Below are 18,754 nucleotides of genomic sequence, written 5' to 3' on the forward strand. Positions count from 1 at the left end.
GAACTTCATCATCATGGTCATAATAATGAACATGCAGTAAATGTTGTGGAACAGTCATGCAGGACAGAAAAAACTTGATGATTGATCTCTTGCATCTCACTATGCGACAGTCCACCACAAACCCTACACGACACAGACTTTGTTGCTCTTTATGCTATGTCACCTAACCTACTCCTTTGCTCCAATTGTTTTGTAATAAGATGGTTGCACAGACAATAAATGGGAACATTTGTGTGTGTTTTTGTTTAGGAACCTATGTGACACAGGTGACTGCCACAGATGCAGACGACCCCACATATGGCAACAGCGCACGCATCGTCTACAGCATCCTTCACGGACAGCCCTACTTCTCTGTGGACCCTAAGACAGGTGAGGACAGCAGCATCACATCAACCGTTTTATAACTTTTCCATTAAAACTTCTACAATAAACCAAAAGTTACTCACCCAGTTGTATAACAGATCTGTGACTTCTCCATGAACCTACCGCTCAGACCCCCAGCTGTGCTCCCTCCTAACAAAAGCATGAAATTCAACCGGTCAGGACCCGGTCCATGCTGCTGGTTGCTTAAAGAGGGATTGAAAGGGACATAAAGATTTTCAGTCCTTTAACAGACATCTCAGCGGAGCAGTAATTGCTCTGAACATGGACTGTCATGTGTGATTTTCCCCCTGAGGAGCAGCTTGCATTTCTATCCAGTCTCTTTATATACGCAGGCTGCATCAACCCCAGAGTCTTCAAACAAAGGTGGTTTCACTGGGAAAAAGTTCAAACTTGGAGAATAATCTACAGAGACATCAGCCACTGGGACCAGTTTCCCTTTACAGTTGGGACCTTAACAAGCCATAAATCTTGTCCACTTTAATGTTTGCTTCGCACCAGAGAGACTTTAAAATAATAATTGCTTCATTTAGATGTAACCTGTGTATTTAAGTAAATGGATGGAAACTACAATAACTATAATGCCATGTTGACCCATTCTGAGTAGAGCAGAGGGTGGCCCAACAGTAGTTTTCATGAATAAACTTAAAAATTGTAGATGCATAGGACACCAACATGTATAGTATTGGGTAACCCAACGACACAGCTCAGATTATAGATCTACAACTCACCAAAATAAAAGCAGTGGTTATGAACATCATTGTGCACAAAGTAAGTATGAAAATACCCTGAGAACATACTTTCTAGAAAGTATTCTTACAGACTGCTACTTATATTGATAAGAAGGCAGCATTCACTGGATTGCCATAGTGCCACAATGATTTATGCAAAAATCTGTATAAACTGTGTTTATACAGACATTGATTTTGAACACATTAAAATGCAAATATGCTCACACTACTGCTAAACAGATTATAACAAATACTGTCAACAGCACCAATGAGGTTCACTGACCGATGAGTTGGTGATGCCTTGGAGTCATTATTCTGTCATGTGTGTGTTTCTATTGTCCACACTATAGAAGTATGGGACTGCAACACTAGAGTCATCCTCTTATAAGTAGTATAAATTCAGATAAATATCTTATCAAACCATGTCTCTACGGGTCTCTGCTACTCCTTCTCCTCTAGGAGTTATCAGGACAGCACTGGCCAACATGGACCGTGAGGTGAAAGAGGAGTACCAGGTTCTTCTCCAGGCCAAAGACATGGGAGGTCAGCTGGGGGGGCTGGCGTCCACCACCACCATCAACATCACCCTCAGAGATGTCAACGACAACCCGCCCCGCTTTGCAAAGAGTAAGATCGTCTCAGCAGTAACATTTGATGGTTGGATTGTTAGGAGTGGTCTATGGCTCATTGATTGCGTTGTCTGTGTAAATGGCTGAATAATGTCTCTCATGTGCTCAGGTATATTCCACCTACGGGTGCCAGAGTCTGCGCCAGTTGGCTCGGCGGTGGGTCGGATTCGGGCCAATGATTTGGATGTTGGCAGCAATGCAGAAGTGCATTATACCATTGTTCCAGGAGATGAGGGCAACATGTTTGAAATCATCTCTGATGGCCAAACTCAAGAGGGAGTCGTAGTCTTGAAAAGGGTACCTACACTTACAACAACCCACACACTTATGATAGCCGACATACATTCCCTACATTATTGTCCATAAAATTAAAAGCTGATTCTCCTATAATGCACAAGGATATAGTTTGCACTGAAAAAAAACCTGGTTGTGGATAAAATCCTGCTAAAGGTCTCTAATGTAAATGTCAGTTAAAGAGATGTACATTTCTAACCGTTTAATTAATTAATTGATCTGGGTGTTTCCAACACTTTGCTGGTCTAATATTTTTTTCAATTTCCACAACTGTGGGTGTATGTGTGCACTTTGCTTTATATTCTTTAACCCCACACATCTGTTGTTTTATATATTATGCCAGCAGATTTTTCACAACAAAAGTCCTGTCAGTCAAGACAGCTTTTAATTTGAAATGGTTATAGGTGGGGAGTATTTATTTAAAGTGTAATGTGTGACGTTTACCAGCGCTCAAGCATTTAAAGTATGACAATATTTTATATATGTATGTATAAAATAGCTAATATAAGCATACTCTACAGTTTGTGACTCTATCAACCCATCAAATTTCACAGTCATCAGCATTTCACCGGTGATGTGCTGTCAGCGATCCAAGTGTGGAAGGAATTTGCTGATCGGGCTGTGATCCCAATCAATCTGCCTCTTAACCTTCCACTGAACCAGCTTATTAGGCTAGATAATGCCTTTTACTCAGAGGCATGCTAACACACTCTGCTGCACACAAAACACCCTTCACTTTGCAGAGTCAGCCATGCGGTTCCACTCCTGATGGGAGATAAGAGAGGAAAGGAAGAATGGAAGGTAACGGGTAGAAGATGGGGTAAAGAAGAGGAGGCGAGATGACAGATAAAATCATGAGGGGGTGGTGTTGTTTTAGGATCGTTTTAGGTACAATGTTAAACAGTTTACTTTTTACAAAAAACATTAATTAGAAAACATGACACTTCCTCTTGCTGGACCACAGCATTCAGTTTCAGATTTCAACTCTTCATGAAGGTTTTTGCATAAAGTCAGACGAAGAGGAGAAGCTCTTCTAAGAAAGACTCATCTAAGGACTCAAACATTTTTAATTCGTTCAATGCTGCATCTATCGAAATAGAGACCACCTCATGTCACCCTCCCATAAACAACCACATACATAGAAAAGACACTCAGGAGCAAACAGAACCCCTGTCATATCACATAAAAAGTTTAACATCACAGGGGTTATTTCAGACTGTCTTCTAAATTTCAACAGTCATGACAGCCTCTTTCTGAGCAAAAACATTTCCCAGCTATGACTTTTATTTAAGAAATAAGAAAAGCCATAAATCAGTGTGTCTCAGTGCCAACATTTTGTTACAGGTTCATCTTTTCATGCAGTTGGCGTGCATTCAAACAAGCTGAGTCACACGTATGAAATAGTTTGCCTGACTTTTTTGCAGTGATTTGAATTGCACACCTACAGCAGTACAAGGCTTGAAGTATACGTTGACTTCATGTCACGTATCACAGACGAGGATAAATGGCACCAGAGGATCATCTTAATCAGTTATTGTTTAATGCTGGCCCTGGTTTAGATCACATTCCAGCGGTTGAAGTAATCCAATCCCTCACTTTTAAAATAATCAGAAGTACAAGAGGAGAATTAACTTATTATTTAAAAATGTATTTTTAAAGGAGATATATTATGTTCATGATCAGGTTAATTATTTCTATTTTGGAAATCACTTGAAAAGAGGCTCTATTGCTAAGAAAGTTATCACTTTCCTCATTCTGTCTATTGCAGCAGATCCTCTTTTCAGCCTCTGTCTGAAATGCTGGGTTTTTGCTCCTGTCTCTTTAAGGCCCTCTACTAATAAAGCCCAGTCTTCTCTAATTGGCCCGCTGGCCAACTGTGTTGTGATTGTTCTACACCATTCAAGTGCTTATAGGAAATGTCAGTCTCCGCTCTCCCTTCACATGGCTTTGTTAGTGGTGTGCTAGAACAGTGGTTCTCAACCTTTTTTCAGTGTAGTACCCCCTTCGAAGAAAAAATTCTGCCGAGTACCCCCTAACCAGCGCAAAGCATTTTTGGTTGAAAGAAAGATGTAATGTGATTTATTAAGCCTTGTAACTAGACACATTCAAATTTAAAACTCCATCAATGTCCATAACATTGCTCATTTGTAGTGGTCTCTCTTGAACTATTACGAAATAAAAAGATATAAAATAACTAAAGACTTTTATTATTATCTCAATATAAATAAAGATTTGTGCACCTCAAAATAATTATCAACTTAAAGTGACCTCTTTTGGGATCATAATAAAGATATGTTCTCAAACCGAACTCATGAACTTAATTATAGCTAAACACTTCTTCCCAAAAAATAAATCATTAACTTAGTTTTAAATAAAAGATTAGCTCAAAACATATTTTTTTAATATTCATCATCTTAAAATATCTTCTTTAAGGATCGAAAAGAATACTGACAGGTTGCTTGTTTCCGTTTGCTTTGGGGAGGCTTTTCGCATCGTGTCTTGAGATGACCTGAATTCAGAAAGTTTCCTCTTAAAAAACTCAGGTGGCTTACCAACATGACTTTCATGTTTTGTCTGGAGATACCGCTGAAGATGTGGTGGCTTAATGCCACTGCTGGCTAATCTCTCCCCACAGAAAAAACATAAAGTGTAAATAACCCAATCTATGTTATTGTTAATATTATTGAAGTGTCTTTCTGTTATTTTATTGTGACATATTTGCACGCTTTAGGGTCATACAATTTTATTTCCGCTTTTGTATTACATGCTTTTATTTTGAAAGGGTACCGGTAGAGACGCGGACTTATTGTTATGAATCATTAACTTCACAACGGAAAACTTTTCCATTTTAGCGCCCCTCCGAAGAGGCACTAGCTCTCACGGTGTTGTTTAGGGAAGGCTCTCTGCTCTGGTTTCGCCATCTTTGGTACTTGTCCCTCCGTGTTTCAGCAGCATTGCTGCTGCACTTCAACTCGACTCCATTGTTGAAGTTTTCAAGGCAGGTGATGACAGGTGATGACAGGTGGCGTGTGCCAGGTTGGGTCAAACCATCGGTATGGGGGAGACTCTGTTTTTTTAGGATAATTAAATTGAAAAGCCTACTGAAATTAAAATTTAGTTCATGAACTTACACTTATATTTTATTGAATATTTGTTAAATAACATTTTTTCAAGGATTTTTGAATGGATGCTAATTTTAAATATATTTAAAAAAAATCTCAAGTACCCCCTGGAGTACCTTCAAGTACCCCCAGGGGTACGCGTACCCCCATTTGAGAATCACTGTGCTAGAATACTGCTGACGAGGCTTAAGGAGCTGTGTTTTCTGTGGAAGAGAGGAGCACTCTTTACCAAGGCTTTTTAAATTGCAAACATTATAGACCCAAAAATATATATAAAACACCAGAGGAAAGAAAAACTGGTTGAGGAAATGTGATATTATATAAAGACAAATTGGATTGATTGCTATGCCAGGGCTTGCTATCGGTTTCATACTGTTAAGGTGATAGACAGCTGGTGGCAGTTAAAGTTCAGTTCTTCAGTAAGCAAACATTAGCTCTGCAAATGTTTTATGGAGAAAGAAAGAAACAGACAAGAACACTCTACAAGGGCGGTGAATTTAAGTGCCATAGTGTAAGCATTGAGTGATATAAAAGATATTTGGCAAAAAAACATTAGTCACTGTTAAAAGAGATTCAGTGAGGCGAGAGACATGTAAGCTTGGTGTTTTGCATTGTTTTCTGCAGTCGTACATGTTTGGAAAGAACGAGATCGTAAAAAGAAGAGACCAGACTGAGTTTTTCCCGTGGGGTAGCTGGACTCAGCCTAAGAGATAGGGTGAGGAGTTTGGAAATCAGGAGAAAAGGTCAGAGAAGAGCCATTGCTCTAGTTCAGTGGTTCCCAAACTTTTTCAGACATTCAATCTCCAGCTATGTACCCCCTGTTTTTTTCATGTTTCTTGTTACTGTTTTGAAAAAACTATGACAACAATCGTAATTCATAATTTAAAACAATGTATGTTAAAGAAACAGAGCAACAGTATTCCCTGTGGCTTTTACTTTATCTTGCAATTTGTTCCGATATCTTTAGAAAATAAATATAAAATACAATCAATTACTCAGGAATACATTTCAATCAGTAAAGATACAATATAGCATATTTTCTGTATAAACAGTAGTTTGCACATATATAGTATGTCTGTCAGGGTCAGAAGTGGACTCTAGGAATAACCTGTCAATCCCGTTCACTGCATATGTCAATCCATTTTCATCAACATCACACTGAATGTTATATCCTGCCACACAGAGAGAGATTGTCTTAAATGTTGACCCAATCTATAATTCCCCTCTATCCTTGTACTATATACTACAATGAAGTATGACTCATGTAAGAAAGAAATGCAATAAACAAAAATAATCTCTCTTTCTAGCTGTAGCTGTAATGCGCTATCACCTGAGAACACAGTTTGGCATTTAGGGATTAGTCAGAGGACCTGTCTACACCTGGTATTAACATGCCTTTCAACTGATGAGAGCGCCGGTTCTTCATCTCACAGTTGTGCATTAGAGTGTGTCTCCTGTTACCCACTTGTGATCATAAAACCAAATTATGTTTTTAGGGTTAAGATTGGATAGAATCGCTAAAACCACATCGGTTGTTAAAAGGCAGGCAATAAACACAGCAAATTCACTCCCTCAATTTGTTGTTGAGATGTTTCTGTTAAAGAACGGCCATATCCATGCACCATGCAGAGGGCACATTGTTAAACCGCTGAAAAGAGAGCTTCAGACAATTCAGAGAAAATTGAGAACAGGTCCCACAGGTTGCAGACACACTGATATAATTACTGTGATGGGGAAAGTAGCATATTACAGCTTTATCATACCCTAACCTCTCCTCTCTCCACTCGGTTTCTTTCTACTGTCTGTGGAAAGACTCCAATCACTTTAATCCTCCCAGGCTCCCTTGCTGCCAATCAACCCACATATTTTCCCCCTCACTTAACCCTACAAGTCTGTGTGTCAGCCCGCTGAAACACAGTGAACTTTATTGATCCAGGAGAGGTTTTAACTCTCCCTTCCTTTTTTTAATCATCTTGCTGGTGGACACTAGACAAATTCAGATCAGTAAGGAGACACTTAATTCCTCTGTAGCTAGGCTATTTGAGAATTTCATTGACGTGAGAACTTGTTTTGCCCTCCTCTCGCTCACCTCTACTCCCTTTGATGCAGGGCTCGTCACTATAATGTGGAGGTGCTCCACTGTAGGTCAGGTAACAGGGAATGAACACAATCACTTTTACATAATTTCTTAAGTGATGCTGATTCAGCAGTTGCTGCACTTTGTTCACAGTCATCCCTTCTTACTAATCAGTGAAAGTGGAAAAAGGGCTCTTCATTTTGGCAAACTGTGGCTTGTTGCTCTGCAAATTCACATGCTGTCTTTTAGTTGGGAATTGCTGAAGTGTATTGTAACCCAAAAAGCAGATGTCAGACAAGGTAGGTAGGTGCACAAATAATATTTAATAAGGAACGAACGAAGGCACAAAGAAACTCAGGATGTCCAAAACTCATGCAGCAAAACAGAGGAGAAACTCAGGAACATGGAGAGGAAACTATAGACATGCTGAAAAATAAGACTGTGGAGCACAGAGACTGGATACACAAGAGAGGCAGGGATAACTGGGCACAGGTGAAACACATCAGAGCAGGAGAAACAATCCCAACATTTTATGTATGTTGTGGGAAAAAAAAGTTGATACGTGGCCTCTGTTGAACCATCAGATTCAGAAACTAAGGAAATGATGTTAGAAACCCACATCATCAATTATGTACCATTGTATCATCAGGTGTTTCAGCCTTTCAACAATATTTATTCATCACAAAGGCAGCCTACTACATCAGTCATCAGCTTGTGTGCCGTGTCCAATTCTCCCTGAAATCCACCATTTTAACCATCAGTAATATGATATTAAATAGCTTTTGTAATTGCAGTTATTGTTCATGGTTTCATGACTTCAGCAGGTCACAGATACAGAGATCATCTACTACAAAAAAACTAGATTTTGGAAATTGTATTGTCCTTCTTTCTTTCTGTCAATGTTGTCGAGAACAGGTTATTTATCAGAAATTAGTGTGACCACTGAAAGCCAAGTCAAATTTGTCATGTGACTTATCATGTGACTACATTACGTATGTACAAAGTTTGTAAAAAAAACAATAACACAGTGTTGACAAGTCAGTTAACAGTGTTAAGTCACTTCAGCTTTTAAAGTGGAAGAAAAGAACATCAGAAAATCTTACTCTAAGACAAGAAAGCCACATAAATATATCTATATAAAGACATGGTCCACTGAACAACTCTTTGCTATTGCTTAACTAAATTAGCAGTCTGCTAACCTTTTTCAAACTAGCTCAATACTGAATTCAAGCTCAAAATAAGTTCTCAAATGCAACAGATCCCCCAAAAAACAATAAATAAAAAGAATATAAATATCTCATGATGAAAAAGCAGTGCCATACTTGTGGTAGATTCCGACAAAAATGTTTGTGCATGACAAAATAACATGATCTCCGAAGCAGAATTGAAATTTTACTTCACGTTTTACTGCACCTGAATTCTGCAGAGGATTTGTTGCTGCTCTGAATGTGTCAGTGTAGAGGACCTTCAACTCAAGGTGCATGTGTGAAAAGTAGACTGTGGAGAAAGTCCGGACCCAGTTCTTCATCTGAAAATCGCTCATGTTAGTATGTGCTGTGTCTTAGCTCACAAACCCCCTGCAAGTTTAGCCTTTTTTTAATATCATTGCATTTATAAATAAGGAACACACAACATAAAGCTATGAAATTAATTTGTTACATTTGTTACACTCGATGTTGAGTAGTTCAACAACAACAGCTTAAACACTTTTAAGGCAGTTGTTTAGATATGTGAAGGTATAATTGCCATTGTATATTAACTTTCTTTTGAATTATTTTCTCTTATGTTGTGTTCAGACATGTGCTCAGGGTTTCGACACATAGGTTCTCGCTATGAGGCACATCCACACATGTATGTCATCTCCACATTATCTATCAATGGAGGGATATTCGTGGGAAACAACAGTATATTTGTTTCTCACAAGGTCAGCAGGAGTGCATGGACTTAAATGTTTGTTTGTGTGGGTTGGAGATTATGTTCACATGTTTGGATCTCCGAGTGTGTTGAAAGACGCTTTACTCTCTGCTTTGAAGCACCTCCTCTGCAGCATTTGTTGCAATGCAAGTCACTGATCTTCAAGTCTCCTCTTCCACTTAAAGAACGGTAGAGTTTTGGTAGAGCCAAAACACCTAAGTGGTTTTATTTTCATACCGTAGACAGCAAGAGTTAAGCGACGGAATGTGAATTGGCTTCAGCATAATGAGACAAACTGAATTTGATATGAATATGAATTTGTCTTGGTACAGTTTGCGGCTACATTTCCATATCAAAGTGTCTGTCTCCTGCATCGCTCTCCTGTTCTTCACAAACAGATAGGTATGGGGGGAAGAATTGAAATCGACCCTTCTCTGTGTCCAAATCAATCTGTTGGTGGGGCATTTATCGGAGTGATTGGACATCGGTAACCAAGCATGCTGCTCTTTGAAGTTCCCACTATGAGGAATTAATGTATAAGATGCAGTCATGGTTGCTATGCAACAATAAAGCAGGGCATCCGGGCATCATTCGCATGTGTATGCGTGTGTGTGTGTGTCTTTACATTCTCACTCACTATATGGTGTTTTCTCAATATGATTATTTAGGGGATAAGTGCAGACAGGTTGATGATACACTTATAGTACTTTAATGTTACACTTTATTGTCTTAGATTAGATTATCTTCGAAAAACACATGAAAATAGCTTTTACAGCTCATGTGCTCGTCTTTCATTGATGTAAAAGTATAACTTATCAATGTAATATATCACCAAGTCTCTCAAATGCTGTTCCAATACAGCTTCATTGGTCTGTTTCTGAAATCCTGCTGCTTATGCAGAGGAGATGTCTGGGTAGTACCCTCTTCACCAGACACTCAAGAAGGTTAACTAGCAGCTCGTGTTAGCAGCTTTAGTGTTGGGTTAGTGAAGCTAGTTTATTAAATAGTAGAAGCCAGGTGGCCACATTACATTTACAGCCCGTACATTTCTAAGTGCGTTGACACAAACATGACTATGAACTATCTCTCATTGTCATATCTAATGGAGATGCTTCTTCTTCTTCTTCTTCTTCTTCTTCTTCTTCTTCTTCTTCTTCTTCGTTGGTGGAGGTGTAGTTGTGAAGAGAGGAGGTGAAGGAAAGCGCGTTCAAACTTTTTCAGGTTTATATATGTTTATTGTATGATCATTGTTTTGTAGTGTTTGTGTACGTGTAGTGTAGTTTTCTGTGTGTTGTGCGTGTCTCGTGGCGGGGATGGCGTCCGCAGGGACGCCGCCGATGTCCCTGAGACATGGCGTCAGGCTGGTGCCTCAGCTCAGCTCCACAGTGGAGCAGGTGCTGTTGGCCGTGGGGGAGCAGGTGGGTCACGGGAACATCACCTACGCTTCCAGGATGAACAAGGCGCTGGTGATCTTCTTTAAGGATCCAGACTCGGTCACTAAGCTCATTGAAAGCGGGGTTACAGTAGAGGAGGAGTTCATTCAGGTGTCCCCGTTAGCGGTAGCTTCCACCCGGATCACCGTGTCAGGTGTCCCTCCGTTCATCCCCAATGAGGCGCTGGAGCGAGAGCTGCGGCGCTTCGGGAAGTTCGCGAGTGGGTTCCGCGCGGTGGGTCTGGGCTGCAAAGACCTGAAGCTGAAGCACGTCCAGTCTCTGCGGAGGCAAGCTTTCATGTTTTTAGATAATGAGTCCCACACACTAGACGTGTCTTTCCGGGTTCGATATGAAGAACAGTTCTATATGGTGTACGCGAGCTCGGGAAGCATGAAGTGTTTTCAGTGTGGAGAAGTGGGACACAAGAAAGTGACGTGCCCGCACGGGAGACGGGCGGCGGGGTCCGCTGGAGCGGAGGGAGGGGAGGGCAGCGCCGGGGGGACTAAGTCTGCGTGGGGACGGTCGGCCGGTGCTGCTGCGTCCTCTGAGGCTGCTGGTTCTGATGCAGCGGTTCCGGCGGCGGTGGTGCCGGTGGCGGCAGTGGTTCTGGTGGATTCCGGGCCGGGTGCGGTCGGTCCGGTGGGTCCCGGGCCGGCACCGGCTGCTGAAGGTCCAGCTGTAGTGAGGGGCGCAGAGGTTCCCTCTGCTGCGCCTGTTTCTGAGTCGTTGGCGAGGCAAGAGAAGTTAAGTGAGGAACAGGTCGTAATAGGAAAGGTGTTGGTTGCCAACCCGGAGCAGGGGATGCAGTGTGGTCCTGCTCAGCAGACAGAACTGATACAGCCTGATATGGACAGCAGTCAGGTTAGTGAGATGGACGTGGAGGAGGACTATGAATCGGACAATGTGTCTCTAGCTGACAGCGTCACAATTAGCACAGATTTATATTCATTAAAAGAGGTCAACGAATTTCTGGATGAATCCTTTGGCAAAGCAGTGGAGGTGGCAGAGTATTTCCCAGACATTAAGAAGTTCATCCAGACAGTCAGTACCCTCCAGAAAGAGGTAGGGACGGATGTCCTGGATGAGAAACGCAGGTATAGGCTCAGGAAACATGTGACTGCAGCACGAAAAGGTCTTCCTTGTAAGATACGGTCCAAGAGAAGGAAAAACTGTAAATAAAATTGACCATGACCATTCATCACTGGGTGTTTTCATTCTGCTGTGTTTACCTGTTTGTCCTTTTACGCTCTATTTTTTATCCTCTCATGGCATTAAAGGTAGCCTCATTAAACATGAACGGGGGTAGAAGTGCCAATAAAAGGTTTTTAGTATCAGAACTTTTTAAAGTAAAAAAGCTGGATGTCCTCTTTTTACAGGAGACTCACAGTGATTCACTGAATGAAACAGACTGGGGAGTATGGTGGGGGGGGCAGCACATACTCAGCCATGGCTCTAACCTGAGCGCTGGAGTCGCTGTTTTATTTTCTCCCTCAGTAAACCTGACTTCTCTATCCAGCACAGAGATCGTGGCAGGCAGGGCTCTGACTATAAGAGCGGAAATACACGGTATTATTTTTAATCTAATCAATGTGTATGCACCAAACCACGGTCCTGAGCGTGTTACTCTTTTTAAATTATTAAAAAACAAGTTGGACAGTGTGGGTCAAGGGGAGTGTATAATAATGGGGGGGGATTGGAACTGCTGCACAGACGTCACTTTAGACCGGACAGGACAGGAGCTCCATCCTCAGTCCTCCTCGTTTCTGGGCCAGACAGTCATGGAGGCGGATCTAGTGGACGTGTGGAGGAGGAAACATCCTTCCACCAGGCAGTATACCTGGATAAAAATAACAGATGGCAGGGTCAGTGGGGCCCGGCTGGACAGATTTTACATATCAGCTCCTTTTATCACGCGTGTGACCAACTGTCAAATCCACCCGGTTGGGTTCACAGACCATCATTTGGTTTTAGTAGAGCTATTTTTATCTCCTGCTAGAAAGCCTGGATCCTTCTGGCATTTTAATGTTAAGCTTTTAAATGATTTAAATTTCTGTGAGAATTTTAAACTGTTCTGGGCCAACTGGTGTTCCAGGAAAGACTCGTTTCCCTCCCTGGGTCAGTGGTGGGAGGTTGGCAAGGGTCAAATAAAGGTCTTCTGCCAGCAGTACACTGCATACTGGACAAGGAACATTAAAAGAGCGATGGAGCAGTTGGAGGAAGACATTAAGGAGCTGGAGAGCGTACCTGCCAACACAGAGAAATTAAAAGGTAAAAGGCAGCAACTGAACTCCTTTCTCCAGGAGAAGGCCAAAGGAGCTCTGGTCCGAGCTCGGTTCCAGGAATTAAAAGATATAGATGCCCCTACCACGTTCTTTTTTAACCTGGAGAGATCCGTGGCCCAGGGGAAGCAGATGGTGGGTCTCCGGCTGCCGGATGGGAAGATTACATCTGAACCAGCGGAGATGAGGAGACACGCGGTGGACTTTTATACCGACCTGTTTGGGGCAGAGGAGTGTGACGGGGAAGCTGTGGCCGAGCTCCTGCAGGACCTCCCACAGCTGAGTCCAGGTGAGCGAGACATCCTGAGCGCCGACATCACGCTGGAGGAGCTGACCACTGCTATATCTCAGATGGCTGCAGGCAAGTCACCAGGGCTGGATGGATTACCGGCAGATTTTTTAAAACATTTCTGGAAAAGTATGGGACACGATCTGCTGGATGTCTTGAAGGAGGCATTTGCTAAAGGGCTTCTTCCGGCCTCCTGCAGACGGGCAGTAATATCACTGCTACCGAAGAAAGGAGATCTGACCCTACTGAAGAACTGGAGACCCGTCTCTCTTTTATGCAGTGACTATAAGGTTTTATCTAAGGTTTTAGCAAATAGACTCAAGGTTTTTATGGAAGTATTTATTTGTGCTGACCAATCTTATTGTGTACCAGGAAGGTCAATCCAGGACAATTTGTTTTTAATGAGAGACATTTTTGATTTATGTACAACAGATAATATTAATATTGGCATTATTTCCATCGACCAAGAAAAAGCCTTTGATCGTGTCGATCGGTCCTTCCTGTTTGCCACACTGCAGGCTTTTGGTGTCGGGGAGCACTTTCTGTCCTGGTTGAAGTTATTATATAATGATACATGTTGTGTGGTGAAGGTGGGGGGAGGGCTGAGCAGGCAGGTACCAGTCAAAAGAGGGATCAGGCAGGGCTGTCCAATATCAGGCCAGCTCTACAGCGTGGCCATCGAACCTCTCCTGTGTCGCCTCAGAACTCGGCTGAAAGGCCTGCGTCTGCCAGAGCTGCCTCAAAGTCCCCCTATAATAATATCAGCTTATGCTGATGATGTAAACATTCTTGTCCGGGATCAGGGGGACATACAGGAATTAGAGGGCAGTCTGGCATTGTACGCAAAGGCTACGACCGCCAAGGTAAACTGGGAAAAGAGCGAGGCATGTGTGATTGGTCAGTGGGACGCAGGGAGAGTACCCCGTCTCCCTGGGAACCTGACATGGGGAGTTAAAGGGTTAAAAGTCCTCGGTTTGTTTTTAGGCAGTGAAGAGCTAGAGAGGCAGAACTGGGAGGGAGTGCTGGGGAAGGTGCAGCTCAAGTTGTCTAAATGGAAATGGTTGCTACCCCAGCTGTCCTACAGGGGAAGAACTCTGATCGTCAATAACCTGGTTGCAGCGTCCCTGTGGCACAGACTCCAGGTGCTGACTCCTCCACCGGGACTCCTGCAACAACTTCAGAGGCTGCTGGTGGACTTCTTCTGGTCGGGCCATCACTGGGTGCGGGCGTCCGTGCTGTACCTCCCTGTGGCAGAGGGGGGCCATGGACTGATAGACATCATCTCCAGGACGGCTGCTTTCAGACTGCAGGCCGCCCAGAGGCTGCTGTACGGCTCCACACGGTGCTGGACGGCTGTGGCCCGCCTGCTGCTCTGGAGAGCCGGGGGCCTCGGGTACGACAAACAGCTGTTCCTGTTAAACTCTCCACTACACAGACTGACTGGGCTCAGTCATTTTTATACCTCTGTGATAGATGCCTGGAGGACTCTCACCATCACGAGGCCTCCTGACCCCACGCCTGGGATGTGGCTCTTTGAGGAGCCACTGTTCAACAATGGTTTCCTGGTCCTAACATCCACATCCTCATCAACAACAATACAGAACAAGTTCAGGGAGGCAGGGATAGGGAAGCTGGGCCACCTGACACGGACATCACTGGAGAGGCTGGCGGAGGTGACAGGGATAAGATCTACCAGGATGCTGCGGAGCCTCGTGGACGAGGTGTGGCAGTCACTGCCCCAGCCTCTTCGGACCTTCGCCCAGAGCCAAAGCCATGCTGACCAGTGGACAAAAACAGAAGACTACCAGTTTCCTGTCCTGAATGTGAGTCCTGCAGTGGGGGAGTGGAGAGAAGAGAGCGGCCGACTGCTAACCCTCAGGACTCCAGCACTGGGCCCTTTCAACACCTCTGCAGGGAAACAGCTCTACTGCAGCTGTGTGAAGGTCCTGAACTGTCGCTCTCTTGAAGGAGTCAGGGAGTCGAAATGGACGGAGGTTTTTGGCTCAGATTATTCCCCTAGTGGCAGCTGGCGGGTCCTGTATAAACCTCCTGTGGAGAAACGGATGGCAGACATCCAGTGGAGAATTATACACGGAGCTCTAGCTACAAACAGATACAGAGCTCACCTGGACCCAAGCACTGAGGGGGGGTGTCCTTTCTGCTCGCTGCCAGAGACCCTGGAGCACTTAGTAGTGTTGTGTCCCAGGTTAGCTGACACTTTTAAACAGCTACAGGAGTGGGTGGGGGGTTTAGGAGAGGCCTTCTCGCTACCACTCTTTGTTTTTGGACCCAAGTACTTGGCAAGAAAAAAGAACTCTATGGTTTTAATGAATTTTATTTTTGCTAATGCCAAGATAGCAATCTGGATCAGTCGAAAAAACAAAATGGCGGGGGGAGGCTGGACAGATCCACTACTCTGCCTGAGGGGTTTGGTGGCAGCTAGGCTCAGAATTGAACATGCATATTTTACACTGACGGACAATCTGGAGGGTTTCAGGGCTGTGTGGGGGGTGGGACAGGTCCTGTGCTCACTGGGGGACAACCGGTCTCTGGTTTTAAAATTTTAACAAAACATCTGGTAATTTAATCGGTTGTGTATGATGTATGTGTGCCTTGAATGTTTTTTAACATTTTCTGTTACACATAATTTTGAATAATTAAGGATTTATTTTGACAATGGGACTTAAATAAAGTTATTCAAAAGTCAAAAGTCTTCTTCTTCTTCTTCTTCTTCTTCTTCTTCTTCTTGAGCTCTGACTGCAGACATACTGATAAACTTATCTTGTAATTGTACATTGAACAGCATCAGCTGTGGTAGTGAATCTCACTTCGAAAAACACATCTTGAAGATCACCATCTTAATTGCTTACACCTAATTTATTTTGATATGGGCAATTGTGCAGTGAGCAGCTCAACGAAAGATATATATATTTTTTACCGTATTTTGTTTTCATTGGTGATTTTAGATTCAAAAAGACATTTTAACATTCAGTCAAAACTCTGCTTGAGATAAGTTCCTGTATGTGCCACCTAATTGGAAACTATGGAAACAGCTGGGGTTTATGTTGATTTGCAGTCACTTTTGACAGCTACAGATATTCCGACCTTTCTTTGCAAGATTCTTACCATCGACTTTCAAATATCTTCTATTTGTATTCTTTTGTAGTGAGCTGAGAAGTTTGCTGTTTAAAGTACAGACGTATTCTGTCTTTAGGAAATTGATTGCAAAACTGTAAATGTTGATTTCTTAACTTGACTAAATTATTGGCAGAATAACAAAAACTTTAAAAACTATTTTTAGAAGTTATTCTTGAAAACAAGGATTGTTTTTATTCTTGTGGACAATTTGAATCAAAGTGAGACAAAAATGTATAACTTAACTATTGCACATGGTAATAAGAATACTAGTCTGAGCTATATTACAATAATAATACTTGATCTGTCTCTGTCCACCCATTTCTTATCTTCTTGTGTTTCTGCAGACCCTCGACTATGAAACCAAAAAATCGTACATTTTCAAGGTCGAGGCATCCAACGCACAACTGGACCCCCGTTTTCTCCACCTAGGGCCCTTCAAGGACTCTGCGACGGTGAAGGTGACCATCCTGGACATGGCGGAGCCTCCTGTCTTTACCAAGCCGTTTTACTCCATGGATGTGTATGAGGACACTCCTCTAGGGACCATCATTGGCTCGGTAACCGCCCATGACCTGGATGCCAGCAGCAGCGCTGTTAGGTAGTAAGCTCCTCATTATTTTGTGGGAATAATATTATCAGCACCCTGCACTGCATGACAACACAACTCAGTTTGATGCTGATTTGGTGTAAACAGTTTTTATTCACAGCCTCATACAATAATCTTTGTGACTGTACTGATCAAGGATGCCAGCGTTTAACATCCAGACAATTTTGGAAGGTTGTGAATCCTTCCAGGAATGTTTTGTTCTACCAAGTCAATAGTTTTGATTTCACAAGTATGAATTTAACATGAGCTGCTGCAAGGTATCTTTAAAAATGGATAATTGTGACCAATCATTTAACAGAACACATGTGTAGTTAGTCTGAGAGCTCTGTTTTATTTGGTTAGATGTGATCCTGTGATTGAAATGATAATCACCCTGCTGTTAGAGCACAGAATCTAAATCCAGGACAGTTAAAGGATCATGTGGTGATATTGGTTTTGTCAACAGAAGGACAGTGAGAGTCAGTCTTCGGTTTTTGCTCATGATGCATCCAGGGACAGAAAATGGTTTATAATATATATTATTTAAGTAACTCAGAATTATGGAGATTTCTATTAGTTAGATTCTGATTTGTTTCAAGTAAAAAAAATGTTTTCAGGCTACAACTTGGATTCAGGAACTTCCACATAAGATTGGATATTAAAAATGATCTGAGGAAAGGACGTGGATTAGGAAATTCCAAAAGTAAAGTTAGAAGAACTCTTCATATTATGTTGTTCTAATTCATTCCTCAATTTGAAATAGATCGCACTGGATTCCCTCCAAGTTAGAGAGAAAGAGAAAGAGAGAGAAATATTGATGTGTCGGAGATGTAGCAGTAAGGAAGGAAATGTAGTGCATATGTTATGTAGAATAATGTATCTTCTTGGTCAAAAATCTCATGGTACGTTCTTTGGACTTGTACCATGGTGCATTTTAGCTCTGTCTGTGGGATGCAGGATAACTGGGTGCTTCTGGAAATTTGCCACCTACTCCCCCTTTAACGAATGAAAAGAGTTGTTAAGTCAAATGAGTGGGTTATTTATAGAGTGGCCGGAAGGGAGGATTTAAAGGGTTGATGCTGCTCACCTGAGCATATTGTGTAATTGTACCAGGTACTTGATGTATGTGATAATTAGACTTCCTATGGTGTTGGGTTTTTGTATTTTGCATTGATTGTCTGGCCAGTTTTGAAGTGTATCGCTGAAAATAACTTTCTTTTTCATTTACCTAACGAAAAATAGTGGACAGATCCTGAAAGAAAACATGTCACCCTTGTAATTATCAACTGGAGTCCAGTTTATTTATAAAGCCAACTTATAAACTTATAGTTGACCAAAGTGATGTGCTATAAATAAAAACAGAGCAAAATAAGGACGATCAAAAGCCTCAGAGATCATGAAGGTCTTCAGTGCAACAAGTATATTTACTTTATAAACAATTAAAACAATCGTAGACTGTACTCTCTTCGGCTACGTAGACCTCGTCGGCTGGACTATCTACAAAAAACTCATTCGGTTGATTAAAAACATCCAAACGATTAGTTTTTTAAACATGTGTACCATTAACTGCTAATTTGGTACATTTTAAAATAAATGTATCGGCCGTAATGCTGCCACCATTACGTCTTTGAAAAACAGTTCCTTACAGAAGCGCAGTGAATCATGGGATTTGTTGGGCCGGCCGGATCCACTTGGTGGTCGGGCTGAAAGGATGCATTCGTCAGCCACATTTCTAAGGGAGCCTCCAATTTGAGAAAGTCTAGTCACTCCACTTTTTCATTGAGATTAAAGCATTAAAAACAATCTTGAAGTCATTGAAAGACAGGAAGGGTTTGAGTTCTGCAATATTCCTTTGTTGAAAGTAACAACCTTTGGCGAGAG

At 42.2% G+C, this 18,754-nt stretch overlaps 1 protein-coding gene across 3 annotated transcripts in view; it reads left to right on the forward strand.

Moving 5' to 3' along the window:
* LOC133968568 (cadherin-12-like) overlaps positions 1-18,754 on the forward strand; it is a 95,405-nt gene that overhangs the window by 52,280 nt on the left and 24,371 nt on the right. For all 3 annotated transcript variants that reach the window (XM_062404687.1, XM_062404688.1, XM_062404689.1), the window contains 4 exons: positions 250-369; positions 1,572-1,739; positions 1,851-2,038; positions 16,632-16,885. In XM_062404687.1, coding sequence (XP_062260671.1) covers positions 250-369; positions 1,572-1,739; positions 1,851-2,038; positions 16,632-16,885 — 730 coding nt within the window. The remainder of the gene's footprint in view (positions 1-249; positions 370-1,571; positions 1,740-1,850; positions 2,039-16,631; positions 16,886-18,754) is intronic.

The sequence above is a fragment of the Platichthys flesus genome, chromosome 14, assembly GCF_949316205.1.
Source record: "Platichthys flesus chromosome 14, fPlaFle2.1, whole genome shotgun sequence".
Taxonomy (NCBI): domain Eukaryota; kingdom Metazoa; phylum Chordata; class Actinopteri; order Pleuronectiformes; family Pleuronectidae; genus Platichthys; species Platichthys flesus.